The 22,165-nt window shown below is 45.9% G+C and overlaps 1 protein-coding gene across 3 annotated transcripts in view; it reads left to right on the top strand.

Moving 5' to 3' along the window:
- The first annotated feature begins 16,914 nt into the window (after positions 1-16,914).
- PECAM1 (platelet and endothelial cell adhesion molecule 1) overlaps positions 16,915-22,165 on the top strand; it is a 66,576-nt gene continuing 61,325 nt past the window's right edge. For 2 of the 3 annotated variants that reach the window (XM_052657402.1, XM_052657401.1), the window contains exons 1-2: positions 17,417-17,656; positions 17,743-17,769. In XM_052657402.1, coding sequence (XP_052513362.1) covers positions 17,593-17,656; positions 17,743-17,769 — 91 coding nt within the window. In that variant the 5' untranslated portion in view covers positions 17,417-17,592. Of the gene's footprint in view, positions 16,930-17,416; positions 17,657-17,742; positions 17,770-22,165 lie in introns of those variants that run through there. The other variant, XM_052657400.1, reaches the window with a different exon arrangement.

The raw sequence follows: 22,165 nt of genomic DNA, 5'->3' as shown, positions 1-22,165 counted from the left end.
AGAATAATGTGGGTGGCATACATGGGGGAGCTTAACAGTTGGCACGTGGCCACTCAGGTGTAACGTCCTGCTGGGCCCGATGTTCACCTTTAAGAGGAGCCCAAGCCCCTTCCCTTCAGCTCTCAGCAGTGGAGGGTTTTCCAAGTAGATTTCCATCTAGCTGTGACCCCTCCCTCTTCCTCTACCTGTAGTTCTGGAGTCAGCCTGGAGAGGCACCGGGCTGCTGCCAGACTCTGGAGCTGGGATGGTGTTTACAGGGGAACCAGAGGAAAGGAAAAATCCTGTTGCCGACTCTCTCCCTCTGGCTTCCCAGTGATTTATCACTATGGACACTGAGCTCTTTTCCTCTTTGCTGGCTGGGGGGGTGGGGGGAGGGCACACATTGTTGGTACCCTGGCTACGCAGATCAACAGTTCCTTCCTCTTTCCTGTTGCAGAAACGTCACAGTCACCACCGTTGTCCAGGAGCTCACACCTGAAGAGCTCGGTCTTGGGGAAAAACAATCCCATTTGATTCCCCAGGGGTTGTGGGGGGAAACAACGCTGGTGTGAGAACAATGCAGCCTCCAGGGCTGAACTGGGGCCCTGTCTTTCCCCTTCCTTCAGCTTTCCTCGCTGCACTTTAAAAATGGGTTTGCAGGCAGACGCAGGTAGTCCGCATTGTGTTAGGTGGCAGTAAATGCAAAGCGCCTTTGTGGGGGCTGAGCCTTCTTTGAGGGCACACGGAAGGCAGACGTGGATACAGGGAGATGCAGAAGCAGGCCAGAGGGTACTCAGAGGAGACTTCTACCTGTGTCACGTCCACTTTCCCGTGACTTTCAGGCGCCGTCAGCTGGAGGCCTGGTGAGAGCTGGCTTTGCTGGGGTCGGTCCAGGACTCAGGACATTCCTTAAAGGCTGGTGCCTGGGGGATTTCCCTGGTAGTCCAGTGGTTAAGATTCTGCTCTTCCTCTGCAGGAAGCAAAGGTTTGACCTCTGGTTAGGGAAATAAGATCCCACATGCCACATAGTGTGGCGGCCAAAAAAAAAAGGTTGGTACCCTGAGTCTTCCATCACACATACTGGGCTAGGTCCTGGTATAAGGACACAGGGCATGTGGTGAACGGGGACCCCAGAGACCATGAAGGAAGCTCCCTGGCCAGGAAGTCCTGAGACAGTGCCTGGTTCACTTGGGCTGCCGGGACAGGTTGTAGCCAGCTCAGGGGCCTTGTCTGTAAGTTCCCCTAAGGGATGTCTCTCTTGGCCTCAACCTATGGGGGGAAGAGGAGTCTAAGGACACCTCACTTTTATCCATTTCACTGTTCAAGAGGTCCATCAGGAGTAACCATCTACATGAAACTGGTCTTGAAATTATCCAGGAAGGAAACACTTCCTTTAGGAGAAGCTCGTGCATTTCAGCTAGGACAATGTTCAAAACCCTTTTGCCTCCTCGAACATCCACATCTTTCCTAGGTCTCAAAATATTCCTGTTCTCTTTCCACCTAGAAGGTTCTTTTACTGGGGAGAGGATTTCCAAGTTTCTTCCAGATTCTAAGTAACAACCTGAACATTCATGTTTTGTTTTTGTCAGGGGAGCTGCCTGAACCCCCAGACCCCAGGGAAGCCCAGCATTTAGGAGAAAGCAGACGGTGACAGAGGTAGCCCTGCCAAATACCTTCAGAGCCACTCAGCTCACCTCTTTCTCTTGGTGTAAGAGAACAAGCGTCTGTAAGGAGGACATTCTACTTGTCTCTGATTCTCCCTGTATGTTTGTGGACTGGGAGAAACGGAGGACCCTCGTGCAATGCTCAGCTACCTCCTCACTGCCCTGGAAGGGTCTCACTCCCCACAAGACCTCAGGAGAACTGGAGGGGCTGCCCCATGCAGTAAACTCCCCAACAATACCTTCATCAGGGGGCATACAACCAGCACTGGAATCCTTCCGGGACAGGGAACCAGTCCATTTAAAAAAAATAGCAATTAAAAAATATATTTATTAATTAATTTATTTTTGGTTGCGCTGGATCCTTCTTGCCGCATGTGGGATTTCTCTAGTTGCAGCGAGCAGGGGCTACTCTCTAGCTGCAGTGTGCGGGCCTCTCACTGCAGGGGCTTCCCTTACTGTGGGGCCTGGGCTCTAGGCACGTGGGCTCAGTAGTTGCGGTACAAGGGCTTAGTTGCCCTGCAGCATGTGGAATCTTCTCAAATCAGGGACCAAACCCCCGTGTTCCCCACACTGGTAGGCAGACTTTTTTTTTTTTTTTTTTAATTTTTATGTTGTTTTGGGCTGTGCTGGGTCTTTGTTGCTGCACAGGTTATTCTCTAGTTGCAGTGCACGGCTTCTCATCGCCGTGGCTTCCCTTGTTGTGGAGCGTGGTCTCTAGAGCACGTGGGCTTCAGTAGTTGTGGCTTGAGGTCTCAGTAGTTGCCATTCACGGGCTCTGGAGCACATGCTCAATAGTTGTGAGGCATGGGCCATTTGCTTTGTCACATGTGGAACCTTCCTGGACCAGGAATTGAACCTGTGTCTCTTGCACTGGCAGGCAGATTCTTTACCACTGAGCCTTCAGAGAAGCCTGGCAGGCAGGTTCTTAAGCACTGGGCCACCAGGGAAGTCCTTTAATAGTGATCTTTATTGAGCTAACATTAGATTCTTGTGCATTTATAATACATAATATAGAGAGCCCTAAAATATATTTTAAGCAGGTTTCCACAGTGGTACCATCTTAATGTTGCAGTATAATGTTACCGGACCCTGACATTGATACAACCCACCTATAGCATTTAATCTTCCAGTTTTACTGTTCCTCATTGTGTTTCAGTGTGTGTAAAGTTCTTAACAGCTTTATTACCATGTAGGTTCAGGTATCCATCGCTGTAGGCAGTACACAGTTCCCAAGCCACAAGCATCCTCCTGTTGCCCTTCTTTAGGTACACCCATTCCCTCCCCTGTCCCCACTCCAACCTCTGGAAACTGCCCATTTGGCCTCCATCCCTAAACTTCTGTTATTTCAAAAATGTTATGCAAATAGGATCATATTTAAGGGACTGGCTCTTTTTCACTCAGCCTATTTATTGTCCTGGAGATTCATCCAAATAGTTGCCTATATCAATAGTTTGTTCCTTTTCATTGCTGAGGAATATTCCATGGTGTGCATGTAACCAACAGTTATTCACTGAAGGATATCTGGATGGACCCCAGGTTTTCCAGAAAGCTGAAATGACAAATAGAGCTGCTGTGAACATTCACACAAAAACTTTGTGTGTGTGTGTGATCCTACATTTAAATTTTTTTCTGGGCAGCTTTTCCATTTTTTAAAATACACAGCTCTAATTAAAGAAGATCCTTGAGGTCTGTGAGGGATCTATTTGAGACCAATGTGTGTTCTCACATTCTCAGAGTTGGAAATGTTTATACAGGCTGCTGGCTTGGTCTTAAATCACATGAGCCTCATGTCTGTCTGGGAGCACAGTTTCCTGTGCATAGTCTCATCCTCCAACTTGGCTGCCTTTTTTATTGGGATGTATCTGTTTTAATTTTGTTTAATCAGGTAATGAAGCTGTAAAGAAACAGGAAACATTGAGACAGTTGTATAAAACACATTGAAGGATGGCATCCTAAAATAACCTGGGTGAATAAATATCTCATATTCCGTGCATTTCAACTTTTGTAGGCTTTGACCCCTTCGGTCTTTGTTCTAAGCCAAAGATTTCCCTATGGTGGTACATTTCAAGAAGCCCTGAAATGGTTTTCTTCCAGAGGCATCAGGTGTAGAGTTCAGGGCTTAGTGCCTGGAGTCAGGCAGCCGGCATTCCAATGGACTTAAACCACCCATGGGATGGTGAGCAAGTGTACTAACCTCTTTAAGACTCTCGTTTCTCTCCTGTGCAGTGAGGATAATTCTAGTGTCTGATCCACAGGATTAAATGAGACAGTCCATGAGGAGTACTGAGTGCTCAGTACATTTTAGTAGAACCCCCCTCTCCCAGTCTCTTGAGAACAATGCTTCAAAAGCCTTCACTGAAGGTTGTCTGAAGGGGGGTGTGAGGGAAAATTACGTCTCACTGCCCAGAGGAAAACTTCCTGCCAGTCTCCTGTACCTAGATTCTCCCTCAAAGCCAAGCCGCCACCGCCCGCACCGAGTCAGCCTGTTGGCCTCCCTCTGTCACCCTCGCCCCCAGATGGGCCCTTTCTTCCTCAGGTAGCTGTTGAGATTTCTCTGCGTCTCCTCGGCGACTGTGGTCATTCTGCCACCCTGGCGGGCACCCCAGCCCCCTGAGATGAAGACTGAGCACTTGGGCTGCTTTCTGCTTTCCTTCTTGTCTTTCCTGTCTCTTCCTGTCACGTCTGCTGTTCGGTTGGTCAGATGGATCCGCTTGGGTTTCCACAGCAGGGACACAGATGACTTCTCATGGCATCTGGCAGGTGGTGCCTGAGCTCCGTGAACAACTTCATGGGTCTTCTCAGCATCCAACCGGAGTGGTGATCCCGGCCCCACTTATGAGCAACGGAGGCCACTTAGTGACCTTCGGGATGAGGACAACTGTCTTCTTTCCTTTGTCTTCAATCCTGGCAGTCAGCAGGATCACTGCTCTCATTCTGCTCTGATGCATGGCATTGGCTTTGACAAATATTTGGCTCTGAAGATGAAGATGAAGAAACGTGCAGTAGCCGGTTTTCCCCGGACAGAACAGGTCTGCCCACGTGGCTGCTGAAGTTGGATGCAGAGGAGACTCCGCAGCCCTCTGGAAATGTCTCCCTGCTTCTCAGCTAATTTTCTCTCACCCGCTGTGTCACAGACCTCTAACTAAAATAGATCTCCCTATAATTTCTACTGTAAGGTTAAAAAATAAAAGTCCCATTCCTCTTTCGCATACAATCAATGCAATTGAGAAATGCAAATCAAAACTACAAGGAGATATCACCTCACACCTGTCAGAATGGCCATCAGCGAAAAAATCCACAAATAATAAATGCTGGAGAAGGTGTGGAGAAAGGGGAACCCTCCTACACTGTTGGTGGGAATGTAAATTGGTGCAGCCACTTTGGAGAACAGTATGGAGGTGCCTTAAAAAACTAAAAAGAGTTACTGTATGATCTAGCAATCCCACTCTGAAGCATATATCAAAGAAAAACATGGTTCAGAAGAATAAATTCATCCCAACGTTCATTGCAGCACTGTTTACAATGGCCAAGACATGGAAGCCACCTAAATGTCCATCAGCAGAGGAATGGATAAAGAAGATGTGATACACACACACACACACACGTACGTATATACAATGGAATAATACTTGGCTGTTAAAAAGAATGAAATAATGCTATTAGCAGCAACTTGGATGGATTTAGAGATTATCATTCTAAGTGAAGTTAGCCAGACAGAGAAGGACAAATATCATATGATGGCACTTCTATGTGAATTCTAAAAAAATTATACAAATGAACTTACTTACAAAATAGAAACAGACTCATAGACTTAAGAGAATTGAACTTATGGTTATGGCAGGGGAAGAGTGAGGGGAAGGATAGATTAGGAGTTTGGTTTGACATGTGAACACTGGTATATTTAAGATAGATAATCAACAAGGACCTACTATAAAAAAGAAATAAAAATTTAAAATGAATAAATAAATAATTCAATATTTAAAGATAATCATCAGATCTTCCCAAATCTTCCTTCTTGCTCTTAGCATTTCCACTTCCTTCAAATGCTCCTCTTATGATGTGGTTTTTAAAGGTCCCTTGCCTGTGGCATTTTGATCACCCCTCCATATGCTTTGGGGCGTCATCCCCTGAACTGGGCGTGTGTGACAAAATACAGTGGGGCGGTCTTCTCCCCTCTTCTGAACTCTTTACTTTCATTAATGCCATCAACCAGGATGGCAGCCACACTCCTTTCAAACTCATCAGTCTTTCCACTACATATCCTGCTGTTAAGCAACATGTCTCTCGTCATCATCCTGTATATGCAAGGTCAGCTTTGAGGAACGTTAGCTTTCTATTGTGCATCATCATTTGGCGCATTGCACCCTCCTAGTGACGACTTTTTACTACTGATCCTGTCATTTGGCCTCTTACGCATCTATCTCTCTCCGTGCTGTGTCATTCAGGGGTCCAGTCAGCATGTTCTTAGAGCCATGTGGCACTCCACTATGGGATGTCTTTTTTTTTTTAATGTCATCTTGGATCAGTGATGCACCACTTCTGTGAACCTTTACTTGGTTAGTTACTTATTTATTTTTATTTTCTGGCCATGCCATTTGGCATGTGGGATCCTAGTTCCCTGACCAGGGATGGAACCCTGCACCCTCTGCTTTGGAAGCACAGAGTCTTAACCGCTGGACCGCCAGGGAGGTTCCTACAGATATCTTTTGAATTGACCTTGATCAAAGCTCTTTGGATCTAATTGTCCCACACACGATAGACGCCACATTCTTCTCCATGAGGACCCCAGGACACACCCGGTCAGACATCTTGCTGAAATCCACAAGCCTTACACCTGCAGGATTTACTCACTCAACAATCTAGTAACCCTAGATTGTTAGTAAATCTAACTACAGAAGAAACCAGGTTAATGTGTCCTGACCTACTTTTAGAAGATATTTGCTGATTTTTGGTCATTTCTACTTCCTCACTAGTAACTGAAACTGCTCTCTGCCAACCTGTAAGAGTTCTGCTCTGATCTGTAGTATCTACTGGGTGCTCGAACCCCATTTCCGTCGCTTCACTGAGCACCTCTCCTCCTGTCCCCTGCTCCTTCATGACTCTGGCCTCATCTAGTCCTTAATACATGACCTAACTCCTCCTGGGCGTGACCCTCACTGGCCAAGCTGTTGGGTCTGGCCTAGACTCCCTGTTCTCCACCCTTCCCTAAATTTATTCCAGCCGCAGAGATCTGGGCCCCCTCTGTATATGTGTGTGTGTGTGTGTGTGTGTTTCTTTGATGAAGGCTTTATTGATGTTCTGCACACAGTGAGAGCCATAACTCATTAGGAAAGATTTTAGGAAATGCTTAGATACAACATAAAGTTTTTACATCCCTAATAAGTAACCTGCTGGACTGACTTATTTGTGACTGCACTGGGTCTTCATCGCTGCATGCGGGCTTTTCTCTAGTTGTGGTCTGTGGGCTTCTCACTGTGATGGCTTCTCTTGTTTCTGAGCATGGGCTAGATTTCGGGCTTCAGTAGTTGTGGTACATGGGCTCAGTTGCCCCATGGCATGTGGCATCTTCCCGGACCAGGAGTCAAATCCGTGTCCCCTGCACTAGGAGGCAGATTCTTAACCACTGGACCACCAGGGAAGTCCCTGCTGGAGTTTTGCACAGGCCCCTGTGATCTGTGGGTTTAGGATTCCTTACCTCCACCCTACCTCCTTTATGAAAACTCAGTATATTTTCTGGGTTTTAGGCTAAATATGAGAGGGGGACCAGTTTGCCCCGCCTCAACACCTCCATCAGCTGGAGGTCCAGCCCAGGAATAGCACCAACCTGCTTGGCCCAAAAGGCTGGGGAGGTGAAGCCTCTTAGGCAAGAACCATTGTTTCCTTTCAAAGCAGGGGATGGAGGGGTCTGCTGAGAACCAAGATGAGAGGGCCCTCACAACTCCTGACCTCTGCTTCCTCTGCGGCTGCCCTAGCCAGATTTCCTGTTAAAATCGAGCTGACACATAGATGATTACGATAAGAAATGGAAATGCACTTCTGCTGACCCCATGAAAGCCGGTTGGGCTGGCTACCCACACACAGGCTAGACTGAGAACCACTCCAGCAGGCAGTGTTTTAAGTGCTTGAAAGTGTTTTTCTTTCTTAAACTCCTAGAGTCTATGTGCAGAGGTGAGCAAGTCATAGAGAGATGATATGAACAGCAGCCATCAGCCAACATTTCTGTTTCCTGCCTTCTGTGTTTCTGCTACTTCTCCTCAATCCCTAATATTAATATTAAAATGTTAGGAGAAGGGTGGGGACTTTCGTCGTGGTCCAGTGGTTAAGAATCCGCCTTCCATTGCTGGGGACGAGGGTTACCATTCCTGGTTGGGGAACTAAGAACCCACAAGGCGTGGACCCATGCACTGCAACTAGAGAGCCTGTGTGATGCAAGAAAAAAGCCTGCGTACTGCAACCAAAGACCCAGCACAGCCAATAAAATAAATAAGATAAATAAAATGTTAGGAGAAGGATGGATTTCTAAAGCCCAGAGCTTTAAGAGAACAGGTTGGAAAAATGGTGGCTGCTTTGCTCTTGGCCAGGGCTTTCCTGGTCTCAGATGGTAAAGATGCCATGCAGGAGACCCGGGTTTGATCCTGGGTCAGAAAGACCCCCTGGAAAAGAGAATGGTAGCCCACTTCAATGTTCTTGACTGAGGGACTGCATGAACAGATGAGCCTGGGGGTTACCGTCCATGAGATCAAAAGTCAGACACAACTGAACTGAAGTGACTTAGTATGCACACAACTATCCAGTCTAAGGAAGGCACTCCCCATCCACCACCCCTCTGACTTTCCTCTATCACTGTGCCAGTTTCTGTTTTTTTATAACAATTAACACACTTTGTGGCTATGAATTCACTTTCTTGGGTACTTAGGTTTCATGCCTCTTCAATTAGACTATAAACTCCACCAAGGCAGGAACTAAAGTATATCCAGGGATAGGGCAGCCTCCTCTCCAAACCCCTGGCGTGCAGGGCCAGGCCTTTGTCTTTCCTGAAGCTTGGCCTGGTGTCTGTTTGGACTGAGAGACACCACCTTTTCTTCTAGGGCATCATCGATACTTCTTCCTGATGGGGCCTGGCCTCAAGCGGAGCGTTCCTGACACTCCCTCTGGTCTGCAGCTGGCTTAGTGCCTTATTTCCCGCTCTGTGTCCCTCTGTGCTCGTGATCATTTGAGTCCGACCCTTTGAAATCCTTTGGACTGTAGCCCACCCAGCTCCTCTGTCCATGGGATTTCCCAGGCAAGAATACTGCAGTGGGTTGCCATTTCTTTCTCCAAGGGATCTTTCCGGCCCAGGGATCAAACCTTTGTCTCCTGCATTGCAGGCAGATTCCTTACCCATTGAGCCATCGAGGAAGCCTGTGTTTCCCCCTGATGTCCATTCAAATACCCGAAAAAGCAAAAATTGGGAATGGATGGCGTTAGCCCCTGGAAGTTCTGGCTTTTCTACTCGTGACTCCAGGTTAGCAGAAGCATTCCTGACATGGACTGCTACCCACAAGAGGTCCTGAGTGAGGGCTGTCAGTTAACATACAGGATGCCTAGTTTCATATGAGTTTCGAATCAACAACGAATAATCATTGGGAATGTCCCATGCAAAATGTGAGACACACCAAAAAATGACTTGTTGCTTCTGTGAAATTAAAATGTAACTGGAGGGACTTCTCTGCTGGTCCAGTGGCTAAGACTCCTCACTCCCAATGCAAGAGGTCTAGGTTCAATCCCTGGTCAGGGAACTAGATCCCACATCCTACAGTTGAGAGTCAGTTTAGTTCAGTTGCTCAGTTGTCTGACTCTTTGTAACCCCATGGACTGTAGCACGCCAGGCTTCCCTATCCATCACCAACTCCCGGAGCATGCTCAAACTCACGTCCATCGAGTCGCTGATGCCATCCAACCATCTCATCCTCTGTGATCCCCTTCTCCTGCCTTCAATCTTTCCCAGCATCAGGGTCCTTTCCAATGAGTCAGTTCTTTGCATCAGGTGGCTAAAATATTTGAGTTTCAGCTTCAACATCAGTCCTTCCAATGAATATTCAGGACTGATTTCCTTTAGGATAGACTGATTTCCTTTAGGATGGACTGATTTCCTTTAGGATCTAAAATTTTCCTTTAGATCTTTTGTATCTCCTTGCAGTCCAAGGGACTCTCAAGAGTCTTCTCCAGCACCACAGTTCAAAAGCATCAATTCTTTGCTGCTTGGCTTTCCTTATAGTCCAACTCTCACATCCATACATGACTACTGGAAAAACCATAGCTTTGACTAAATGGATCTTTGTTGGCGAAGTAATGTCTCTGCTTTTGAATATGCTATCTAGGTTGGTCATAACTTTTTTTCCAAGGAGTAAGCATCTTTTAATTTCATGGCTGCAGTCACCATCTGCAGTGATTTTTGAGCCCCCCAAAATAAAGTCAGCCACTGTTTCTACTGTTTCCCCATTTATTTCCCATGAAGTGATGGGACCAGAGGCCATGATCTTAGTTTTCTGAATGTTGAGTTTTAAGCCAACTTTTTCACTCTCCTCTTTTACTTTCAAGAGGCTCTTTAGTTCTTCTTCGCTTTCTGCCATAAGGGTGGTGTCATCTGCATCTCTGAGGTTATTGATATTTTTCCTGGCAATCTTGATTCCAGCTTGTGCTTCATCCAGCCCAGCGTTTCTCATGATGTACTCTGCATATAAGTTAAATAAGCAGGGTGACAATATATAGCCTTGATGTACTCCTTTCCCGATTTGGAACCAGTCTGTTGTTCCATGTCCAGTTCTAACTGTTGCTTCCTGACCTGCATACAGATTTCTCAAGAGGCAGGTCAGGTGGTCTGGTATTCCCATCTCTTAAAGAATTTTCCACAGTTTATTGTGATCCACACAGTCAAAGGCTTTGGCATAGTCAATAAAGCAGAAATAGATGTTTTTCTGGAACTTTCTTGCTTTTTTGATGATCCAACAGATGTTGGCAATTTGATCTCTAGTTCCTCTGCCTTTTCTAAATCCAGCTTGAACATCTGGAAGTTCATGGTTCTTGTACTATTGGAGCCTGGCTTGGAGAATTTTGAGCATTACTTTACTAGCCTGTGAGAGGAGTGCAATTATGCGATAGTTTGAACACTCTTTGGCATTGCCTTTCTTTGGGATTGGAATGAAAACTAACCTTTTCCAGTCCTGTGGCCACTGCTGAGTTTTCCAAATTTGCTGGCATATTGAGTGCAGCACTTTCACAGCATCATCTTTTAGGATTTGAAATAGTTCAACTGGAATTCCATCACCTCCACTAGCTTTGTTTGTAATCATGTTTCCTAAGGCCCACTTGACTTCACATTCCAGGATGTCTGGCTCTAGGTGAGTGATCACACGATCATGGTTATGTGGGTCATGAAGATCTTTTTTGTATAGTTCTGTGTATTCTTGCCACCTCTTCTTAATATCTTCTGCTTCTGTTAGGTCCATACCATTTTTGTCCTTTATTGAGCCCATCTTTGCATGAAATGTTCCCTTGGTATCTCTAATAGAGATCTCTTGAAGAGATCTCTAGTCTTTCCGGTTTTATTGTTTTCCTCTATTTCTTTGCATTGATCATTGAGGAAGGATTTCTTATCTCCCCTTGCTATTCTTTGGAACTTTGCATTCAAATGAGTATCTCTTTCTTTTTCTCCTTTCACTTCTCTTCTATTCACAGCTATTTGTAAGGCCTCCCCAGACAGCCATTTTGCTTTTTTGCATTTCTTTTTCTTGGGGATGTTCTTGATCTCCATCTCCTGTCCAGTGTCATGAACCTCCATCTCCTGTACAATGTCTGTAGTTCTTCAGGCACTGTGTCTATCAGATCTAATCCCTTGAATCTATTTCTCACTTCTGCTGTATAATTGTAAGGGATTTGATTTAGGTCATACATGAATGGTCTAGCAGTTTTCCCTACTTTTTTCAATTGAAGTCTAAACTTGGCAATAAGGAGTTCACGATCTGAGACACAGTCAGCTCCTGGTCTTGTTTTTGCTGGCTGTATAAAGCTTCTCCATGTTTGGCTGCAAAAAATATAATCAATCTGATTTTTGGTATTGACCATCTGGTGATGTCCACATGTAGAGTCGTCTCTTGTCTTGTTGGAAGAGGGTGTTTGCTATGATGAGTGCGTTTTCTTGACAAAACTCTATTAGCCTTTTGCCCTGCTTCATTCTGTACTCCAAGGCCAATTTTGCCTGTTACTCCAGGTGTTTCTTGGCTTCCTACTTTTGCATTCCAGTCTCCTATAATGAAAAGGACATCTTTTTTGGGTGTTCTAAAAGGTCTTGTAGGTCTTCATAGAACCGTTCAGCTTCAGCTTCTTCAGCTTTACTGGTTGGGGCGTAGACTTGGATTACTGTGACACTGAATGGTTTGCCTTGGAAACGAACAGAGATCATTCTGTTGCTTTTGAGATTGCATCCAAGTACTGCATTTCAGACTCTTTTGTTGTCTATGTGTCTCCAGTGTGAGTGGGCATACTATTTCCATTTTATAGGAGCAGAAAGTGAACCTCAAAACCCTAACCCTACTGAGCTGCAGAGAAAGGACTGGAAACCCAGGCTTCTGATCTGTGTATTAGTACATATCCGTGAGGTGACTTTCAAATCTGGCCAATGCGGGATTAGGCCCACTCATTAACTGGCCAAGGTTAATTAATCAGACCTCCAGTCACAGGCCAGTCACAGGTCATGGCTGGGGGAAATGACTGATATCTTATTTCCTATCACTGTAATCATGAAACAGATGGGGGGTTGGTTCTGCTGGGTGCCCGTGGCCCTCTGACATCCTTGTTGCCTGTCTCTTCCTCCCACACCCACCTCAGCTTCTCAGAAAAACCACTTCCTGAAGTTTATCCCACCAGGCAGCTTTTTCAGGTGGCTAGTGAATTGCAGTGATTTGGATTTGTGACATCCCTGGTGTTTGAAGGCAGAAGCACAGCATGTAGACAGCACCCTGTCCTCCTGAGAAGAGGGAGAAGAGAGCAGTGCTGCGGGAGCAGCAGGTTCCCGGGTGAGCTCTTCCTGCTTGGTGGGCACTCCTGGGGTCTCCATCCTTGGCAAGGTGGGAGTCAGTTTCTTGATTATTTACCAAGGAGTTGAGATAGTTAAGTGAATTTTTTTTTTTTTTTTTTAATGATTAAGGTATCCAGTAAGAGCCAGAGGAAGGAACGGGAAGATATATGGGGGCCACACACATATAGAAAGTCATCTGATTGCCTATTTTTAAAAAGATGAAGTAGAGAAAAATTCCTTTACACCTTTTGATTAATTAATTAGACTGCATTGCGTTTCAGTTGCTGCATTCAGGATCTTCGTTTTGGTGCATGGATTCTCTAGTTGCGGCGCACAGGCTTCAGTAGTTGTGGCACTCAGGCTTAGCTGCTCTGTAGCAAGTCGTATTTTATTTCCCTGACCAGGGATGGAACCCTTGTCCTCTGAATTGCAAGGCAGATTCTTGAGCTCTGGACCACCAGGGAAGTCCCTCCTTTTATACATTTTTATACTTTGATTAAGACATTCAAACTTTACAAATGAAAACTAAGCAGCATGATTATCTTTTCAAGGAAAAAAATAAGTGATGGAGAATATATGCTTCAGTTCTTATCTCACAGCCAAGGCACAAGAGAAAAGGAAGAGATTTCCATGAAAACTAGAAGGAGTGGTTCCCCTGCAAAGAGAGTGAGAGGGAGACAGACAGACAAACCCATGGAGAATGGTGAGGGAGGCTCTCGCAAGAGGACCTGCAAGTCCCGTGAAGAACCAGCCCCATGTCGTCTTGACTCTGGGCCTTAGCCCAGGTCACCCTGCTGTGCTGCCTGGGTTGGGGTAGGGGATGAGTACAGGAGTTGTTTTATTTTGTTATTATCATTTTAAAAATATTTATTTACTTGACTGTACCAGGTCTTAGCTGCAGCATGTGAGATCTTAGATTTTAGTTGCAGCATGCAGAATCTTTAGTTGTGGGCAAACAGGCTGTTAATTGCATCATGTGGGATCTAGTTCCCTGACCAGGGAACAAACCTGGGCCCCCTGCAATGGAAGCATGAAATCTTAGCCACTGGACTGCTAGGGAAGTCCCTACAACAGCCATTTCAAATGATTTCCAACGCCCTGATACATTCACATGATTTAAAAACTAAAAGGGGCACAGTTTATAATGAAAAATATACTGAAAACTATAAAACTGCTGAGAGAAAGTGAAGAAGACAAATAAATGGAGATATATGCCATGTTCATGGGTCAGATACTCAGTATTGTTAGGTCATCAGTTCTTCCCAAATTGATTTTCATGAATTTCAATGAAATCCCAATAAAATTTTTGGAAGGCTTCTTTTTGGGGTTGAAATTGAGAAGTTGATTTTAAAGCTATATGGACGGATGAAGGGTTTAGAATAGTTCAAATAACCTTGAAAAGGAAGAGAAATGTTTGAGGAGTAACACTACCTGACTGCAGGATGTATTTTAAAGCTACAGAAATCAAAACTGGATGGTACTGCATAAAGGTAAACACATAGATCAGTGGAATAGAGTACAGACTCCAGAATATATGTGCTCACATATGGACAACTGGTTTTCAGCAGAAGTTCAAGGAGAATTAACTGGACAAAAGAGTGTCTTTTCAACAAACAATGCCAGAACAATTGGACATCCATATGCAAAAAAAAAAAAAGAGAGAGAATTTTGATCCACGTCTTGTATCATGTACAAAAGGTAACTCAAAATAGATAATAGATTGAAATTTAAAAACATAGGGGAAAGATTTTGAGACCTTGGTGGGCAAAGATATTTTAGACGTGACACCAAAAGGAAATCTGATCCATTTAGATGTCGTACATTAGATGTGATCCATAAGAGGAAAAATGGATAAATTTGGCTTCAGTCTTAAAAATTTGAAGCTTCTGCTTATCAAAAGATACCATTAAGAAGATAAAAGACAGGATGAGATGGTTGAATGGCATCGCCGACTCAATGGACATGAGTTTGAGCAAGCTCCGGGAGTTGGTGATGGACAGGGAAGCCTGACATGCTGCAGTCCGTGGGATCAGACACAACTGAGGGACTGAACTGAAGAAGATTAAAAAAAAAAAAAAACATGGCACAAGCTAGGAAAAAATATTTGCAAATCACATAATTGATAAAAGACTTATATCCAGAATATATTAAGAATTCCAAAAGTATAACACTAAGAAAACAAACAACCTAACTAATAATAGAGCAAAAGATTTTAATAGACCCATTAAATAACAAATAAGCACATAAAAATATGTTCAATATTATTAGTCATCAGGAAAATGCAAGTTAAAACCATAATAAGAAAGCACTATGCTCCCCAGGTGGGTCAGTGGTAAAGAATCCGCCTGCCAGTGCAGGAGACTTGGGTTTAATCCCTAGGTCAGGAAGATCCCCTGGAAGAGGAAATGTCAACCCACTCCAGTATTCTTCCCTGGAATATTCCATGGACAGAGGAGCCTGGCGGGCGATAGTCCATGGGTTCACAAAGAGTTGGACCTGACTGAGCATGCATGTACACATGCTCCCTATTAGAATGCCTAAATTTGGAAAGAGTGACCTGCCATTGTTAGTGAGGATGTGAAGCAAGTAGGACTCTCATACGCTCCTGATGGGAATGTAAAATGGTCATCAGCGTGGTAAACAGTTCGGCAGTGTCTACCATAAAGCCTAGGCATTCCACTTGTAGGTATTTACTCAAGCGAAATGAAAGGATGTGTTCAGACAAAGGCTTGTTTATAGCAGCTCTGTCTGTATTAGGTCAAAATTGGAAACAACCCACATGTCCATAAGTGGGTGAATAAACAAACTGGTATTTTCATGCAATGAAATGTTACTCGGCAATAAAAACAAAGGGTGAAGTATTGATTATGCTGATTGAAAGAAGATAGACTCCCCCCCAAAAAAAACAATAAAAAAGTACATATTATATGAGTCCATTTATATACATATTAGAGTTAGCTCTTTGTCTATGATGGGAGTTGCAAATATTTTTTCCAGTTTGTAGTTTTTCTCTTGACTGAACCTCTTTTGAGGGGATGGTGGGCAAAGCAGAACTTTAATTCATGGAGTATAATTTGCCAACATGTCACATTATGAATTTTGAATTTTAAAACATAGTTAAACCAGTCTTTGCCCAAGGCATGAGGAATTCTTTTATGTTTTCTTCTAGAATTTTTATGTTTCATTTGTACCTTCAGATTGGTCTATTTGGAATTTATTCTGGTGCATTGTGTACATTGTAGGATATAGTTTTTCTACTTTTTTAAAAAACAGTAACACATTTTTGAAATAAAGCTTTATTTTCTCTCGGTGTGTTCTGAAAGTACTAGCATTGTATATCAAACAATGACTAATTTTTGGACGTTTACTTTGGAACTTAGGGCCATGGGGTGGGACATTTACCACTCTTGCTTGAATGTCACTTTGAGAAGCAGAAGTTGCTTACTCTGCAGTAGGTAAAAGTCACCTTTGACACCAACATTTATTTTATTACTCATGACGTTTCCTTTCTTTTCCTGCCAAATTAAAGTTTGGTAGATGGGGTGGGGGTGGGGGGATAATTTCCAACAGGTTCCCGAAGAAGACAGTTTATAGTGAGGAGTGGAAAATACGAAACAATAACAACAACCAAGAAAAAAAAAAGAAAAAAAAAACAGTCCTTTCTGCACGCATTGTCCTCTGACAGCTCTTATCAAAACTTCCAGATTTACATGTGACAGTATTCAAGAGTACCTTTTACATGTGACAGTATCCAAGAGTACCTTTTACATGTGACAGTGTTCAAGAGTACCTTTTCAGAAAGGAGCACTGTGATCCCCCAGGCACTGATACTCTCTTTCCGACCATACAGTTAACTTGTCCTCTTTCAGTCAATCATCCATTTCACTAGTGTTTTTTGATCATTTACTAGGCTCCAGGCACGGTGCCTGCCACCCTGGAGCCAGCAGTCTGCTTGGGGAGGAGGGGCACACGGTAGAAAGTGTCTCAGAAAGGAAGGTGAGGGGGGCCCAGAGGAAGGGCAGCTCAGTGTGGGGAAGACAGGGGGCATGCTGAAGGATTGATGCCTTGACTGAGTTATGATGAATGGGGAGGAATTCGTCAGAAAAGGAGAGGGGAAACGGTGCCAGAGCATTGCAAAGTCACAGACATGTGATGTGTTCTGGGAACTATAAATTTCAGCAACCAGAGGTCAGGGCAAGGAAGGAAGAAGTGAGAAACCAGGCTGGAGAGGTAGGCAAGGGCTGGGCCGTGAAGGATGGGAAACAGACTTTCTCTGGAGGGCAGTGGGGGGAGGGCATTACAGGGTCTCCCTGACAAACCTGCAATTCTCTAAAGAAAAGAGTCTGTCCTCTCCACTCCATGCCCGTGTCAGGAAAGGCAGGAGGTCCAGACTTGGGCTGTGTGAGAAGAGACCCCTTGGAGGGGCCAGAGGAAAAGCAGAGAGATATGCTGAGTATGCGGGGAGAGAAGCCCTTTGTGGGAAGGTTGGAGAAAGGGAGGGAGGAACGTCTCAGGCTGCCATGAGAAGGGGGCCCCCAGACCCAGTGGAGACCCAAAGAGGGTCAGGAGCGCTGAGGCAAATGTCACTCATGCCTCCCCCCCACCCCAAACAAACTAAACAAAGCAGCTGCGCTCAGTGGCCCCTCAGGAAGGCCAGTCATTTCCTGAGGAGATATGAGGCCGCCCAGGCATTGTTCCTGGTTTCCAGCATGGCCGCCATTACCTGACCAGCGCCTCGGCCAGTGTGTCCGCAGCGCCTGGAGAGGCTCCCAGTCGTGGTCTCTGCTTTTCACAGGGCGGGTCTCTCAACTGCGACTCCAGAGACGCGTCTTCTGCCCCCCGGGGCATGGCCCCAACGCAGAACTGATCGCCAAAGTCTCCGCTCCTCTCAGGATGCAGCTGAGGTGGACCCAGCGGGGCATGATGTGGCTCGGAGCACTGCTGACACTCCTGCTCTGTGAGTTCCCACTCTTGCTCAACATCACGTAAGCTTCTTGAGAAGGGACGCTCATGAAATCAACGTATTTCTCCTGTCTTTTCCAGGTTCAAGCCTCAAAGGTCAAGAAAACTGTAAGTCGTGAGATTCCCATCCAGCTTCATTACCTCTTTCTGTGACTCTTTCTGCTTGTTAGGATTGGTGGGTGAAGAGAGGGGTGATTAGAAAGTGAGTGATTCCACAATTTGTTTTTTTGTTGTTGTTGTTGTTCTACCATAAATTTCTTTCTTTTTTCATTTTTAAGATTTGTTTATTGATTCATTTTAGTCTTTGGCTGTGGTGGGTCTTATTGCTGCCCTCGGGGTGTTTTAGCTGCGGCGAGCAGAGATTACTCTCTAGTTGTGGTGCGTGGCGGGCTTCTCATTGTTGTAGCCCACAGGCTCAGTTATTCCTCAGCACGTGGGATCTTCCCAGATCAGGAATCACACTGCTGTCCCTTGCATTGCAAGGTGGATTCTTAACCACTGGACCACTAGGGAAGCCCTCTTCCATAGCATATCTATTTTTCATATCCCCAATTGTTTTTATTAAAAAATGCTGCTGCTGCTGCTAAGTCGCTTCAGTCGTGTCCGACTCTGTGCGACCCCATAGACGGCAGCCCACCAGGCTCCCCCATCCCTGGGATTCTCTAGGCAAGAATACTGGAGTGGGTTGCCATTGCCTTCTCCAATGCCATTGCCTTCTCCAATTAAAAAATGAGCTACGATCAACTTGTTAGAATCATGAAGTCAGAACAGAGTTTCAATTGTCGTTATGACTTCTCTCCTAAATGATCTAAAACAGATTAGATATCATCTCCCATCTATCCATGAGGCCGTGATATCTAACATACCTGTGAATTATCTGCAAAATACCTGTAATGTTTTGTTCTGGGGCACGGCAAGCGGGTTTTTGCCTGACTTTGAAATCTGGCCCGTCATCCACTATAGAGCTGATTTTGAATCATTAAGATAAGCAGGTTTTGTTGTGCTTCATCTGGGAGCGAATGAAGTAAGGGACTGGGCGGGGTCTGGGGGCTGAATAGAGGGAGAGCTCACAGAATGAGATGCCCTGGTCAGAGGTCACTTCAGTCGGCAGAAGCAGGGTGACTGGGTTTCTGCTTGGAGATGCCTTATGTGCGTGTTGCTGTTTTTTGAGCCCCAGCTTGGAGCAGTCACTCGCGTGGGGAGGGCTCATGAGGCCGATCTGGCAGGTCTGCTGTGATAGCCCAAGTGCTTCGAAGGATGTTTGATCCCCATGGCAACCCACAGAATCAGGATGTCCATTGGCTTCATAATCAGACTAACTGACTGAAGAAATCTCTGTCCCTCAGAGGAACTTGTCCAAAAAGAGCTGGTTAGAACTTTGGCAATAGAACCTCCCCGTCTCAAAACCCGATTGTCTGGAGTTTGGAGCCACAGGCTTGACTCAGATCTTTAAAGCTGCTGTTGCTCTATCTCTTGGAGCCTTTTTTTTTTGTTTTTGAGGCATTTCTGTACTGTTATTTGTTTGTTTTAAAATTTTGCTTATTTTTGGCTGTGCTGAATCTTCATTGCTGTTTGGGGGCTTTGTCTAGTTGCAGTGAGCAGGGGTTACTCTCCAGTTGCCGTGCCTGGACTTCTCATTGTGGTGGCTTCTTTGTTGCAAGAGCACGGTCTTTAGGAATTGTGGGTTCTAGAGTGAGCAGGCTTCAGTAGTTGTGGTCATGGGTGTAGTTGCCACAATCCTCCCAGACCAGGGATCAAACCCATGTCCCCTGCATTGATAGGTGGACTCTCAACCACTGGACCACCAGGGAAGTCCCTCTTTGAGCCTTTTTCTCAGTCTGTAAAATGAATGTGATGAGTCAGTATGAGATGAGATTAAAGAAGTGACTCACCTGCCCAACATTATTAGTAAAATAATGATTTATCATGGTTCTAGCTCAGGGCTTCCCCAGTGGCTCATCAGTAAAGAATCCGCCTGCAAGGCAGGAGTTTCGGGTTCGACCCGTGGGTCAGGAAGATCCCCTGGAGAAGGAAATGGCAACCCACTCAAGTATTCTTGCCTGGCAAATCCCATGGACAGAGGAGCCTGGTGGACTACAGTTCTCGGGGTCTCAATGACTCAGTAACAACAATGATCCTAGTTCACCGTCATCCCCATAGCTCCTCCTCTCTCTATCCACTGCAGCCTTGTGCCTCTGCTTCAGTCCAGACCACACCCTACCTCTGTGACTTCTTCAGCTCTCCGTTCTTCATCCCTGTGGAGCCCTGCATCTTCTGCCCCCTGGGGCATGTACCAAGGTCACAGGATAAAAATCTCTGGAATGACCAAGCCCCATACCAAAATGTCATGTGCATTTTGGAAAAGAATTTCCAGACACGAGGGAGAATGAGATGAGAAGAAAGTTTCTTAGAGTAGGAGACGCTGTTAGAACAGCAGGCTGTCTCAAGGGAGAGACATTTCTGACAACCATTTCTAAGGCTAGTAGCCTGTTTTTGTAGCCCCAGGACAGACAATTCCTACTGGAATGGTGGCAGTGAGGTGATTGGTTAGGGTGCTATGTGTGTGTGTTAGTAGCTTAGTTGAGTCCGATTCTTTGCGATCCTATGGACTGCAGCACGCCAGGCCTCCCTGTCCATCACCAACTCCTGGAGTTTACCCAAACTCATGTCCATTGAGTCAGTGATGCCATCCAACCATCTCATCCTCTGTGATCCCCTTCTCCTCCTGCCTTCAATCTTTCCCAGCATCAGGGTCTTTTCAAATGAGTCAGCTCTTTGCATCAGATAGGGTGGGTATTTTACCCAATATTGGGCCAGGGAACTGGCCGGTTTAGATCTAGAGGCTCAAGGCAACAGTTCAGTGGGGCTTGGTCAGTCCCAGAGAGTTTTTTCCTGTGACCTTGGTACAGGGCTCCCAAAGTCCCCGCCTCAGGGGGAAGTCAGTCACTCTTTGCCCAGGTTTCCTAGAGAAAGGTCTTTGTAACTTTGGGGAAGACCTCAGGCTCTCTGACTGCCTCCTCAGGCCTCCATCCTATTTTACATAAGGTGCCTGTGCAGGGTCACCGCTGGGTGATGGCAGAGCCAGGTAGGGGGCCTGGGACTCAGGCCTACCATTCCTTAGACCACCCAGGACCATGTGCGTGACCTGCCAGCCTGCTCCAGGATTGAGGTGCTTGGTCAGCCCTGGCCCTTCCTCTCCTTTCACCTCAGGCCCCCACCCAACCCTAGCCGGCCAGTCTCAGGAGATGACCTCAGCTCCCTCTTCACCTAGAACACAAGGCTGTCTGGAGGGAACTCCCTCCACTTCCCGCCCTGCCCCGGCTTCAGGCTTATCTGCCTCCCCACCCGTCCTCCCAGCTTCCCTCCTGGCTTCAGAGGCCATGTCTACCCTGCAGCTGGGTAGGGCCAGCTGGTCTACCTGGGCTCTGAGCCCATCGCTGGCATCACCCCCTCCCCCAGAATCTCACGCTGTCACTGACTGATCCCCCTACCCCACTTTTAGTAGCTACCCCTGCCTTTGTGGCTCTTTCAGTCTACAAATGTGATTAGTAATACTTTATTTTAGGAAAAAGAAAAATCACAGACCAACTCCCCCCATTTATCTTCTGTCCCCCTATCTATCTACTCCCTTCCTCAGTCAAACTTCTCTGAAGCCTTGTTTCTTTAATTTAATTATTTATTTCTTTATTTTGGGGCTGCTTGGTATTCGGAATCCTAGTTCCCTGACCGGGCGATTGAACCCATGCCCTCTGCAGTGGAAGCACGGAGTGTTAACCGCTGGACCATCAGAGAAATCCTCTGAAGCCCGGTTTCTAATCACTTCTCTGCTTCCTCACCTCTCAGTTGACCCTACCAGGCAGGTCTGGCTTTGGACCCTACACCTCCTGAATCCTTGCCAAGAGGAGATGCCAAATACCATGAACATATCCAGACCTTAGCCTTCAGGACCCCAGTGTTTGCACAAAGCCTCTTTCTTTGGCCTTGTAGACCCTCTTCCCTGGTGTTCTCCCGCCTTTCTGATGCAGAGACTTGCACTTTTTCCCCGGGGAGACTTGGACTTTCCCAGAGTCTGATCCTCGCTGAAGCTCATCTCCTCCTCCCTCCCCAACACACACCTCCACATGCCCACCCTCCAGTTCCACTCCAGCTCTGGCTGTTCCACTGATGGTCAGGCTTCCTCCAGGGCCATGGCTGACGTTTCCTCCTAGTCATCCCCCAGGGTCCCTCGCACCAGCTGCAGCACCAGGACTTGGTCCCGCCCTTCTCTTTCTCTGGCCTTGTCTCCTTTAGTTCGCTGCACCTCTATCCTCCCCCCCAGGTACCTAATCCAGGAACCTTATCTTCCACCCTTTCCCTCACTCCCCATGGCCAATCAAACAGGTCAAATACATATAACAAATATTATTATTATTTTATACTTTTTTGGCTGCACTGCATGGCATGTAGGATCTTAGTTCCCTCACCAGGGATGGAACCCATGCCCTTGCAGTACGTTCATAATGTT

This window comes from Budorcas taxicolor, chromosome 19, assembly GCF_023091745.1.
Source record: "Budorcas taxicolor isolate Tak-1 chromosome 19, Takin1.1, whole genome shotgun sequence".
NCBI classification, from domain to species: domain Eukaryota; kingdom Metazoa; phylum Chordata; class Mammalia; order Artiodactyla; family Bovidae; genus Budorcas; species Budorcas taxicolor.
Note: the sequence above shows the minus strand (reverse complement) of the source record. Positions and strands in the feature narration are given on the sequence as shown.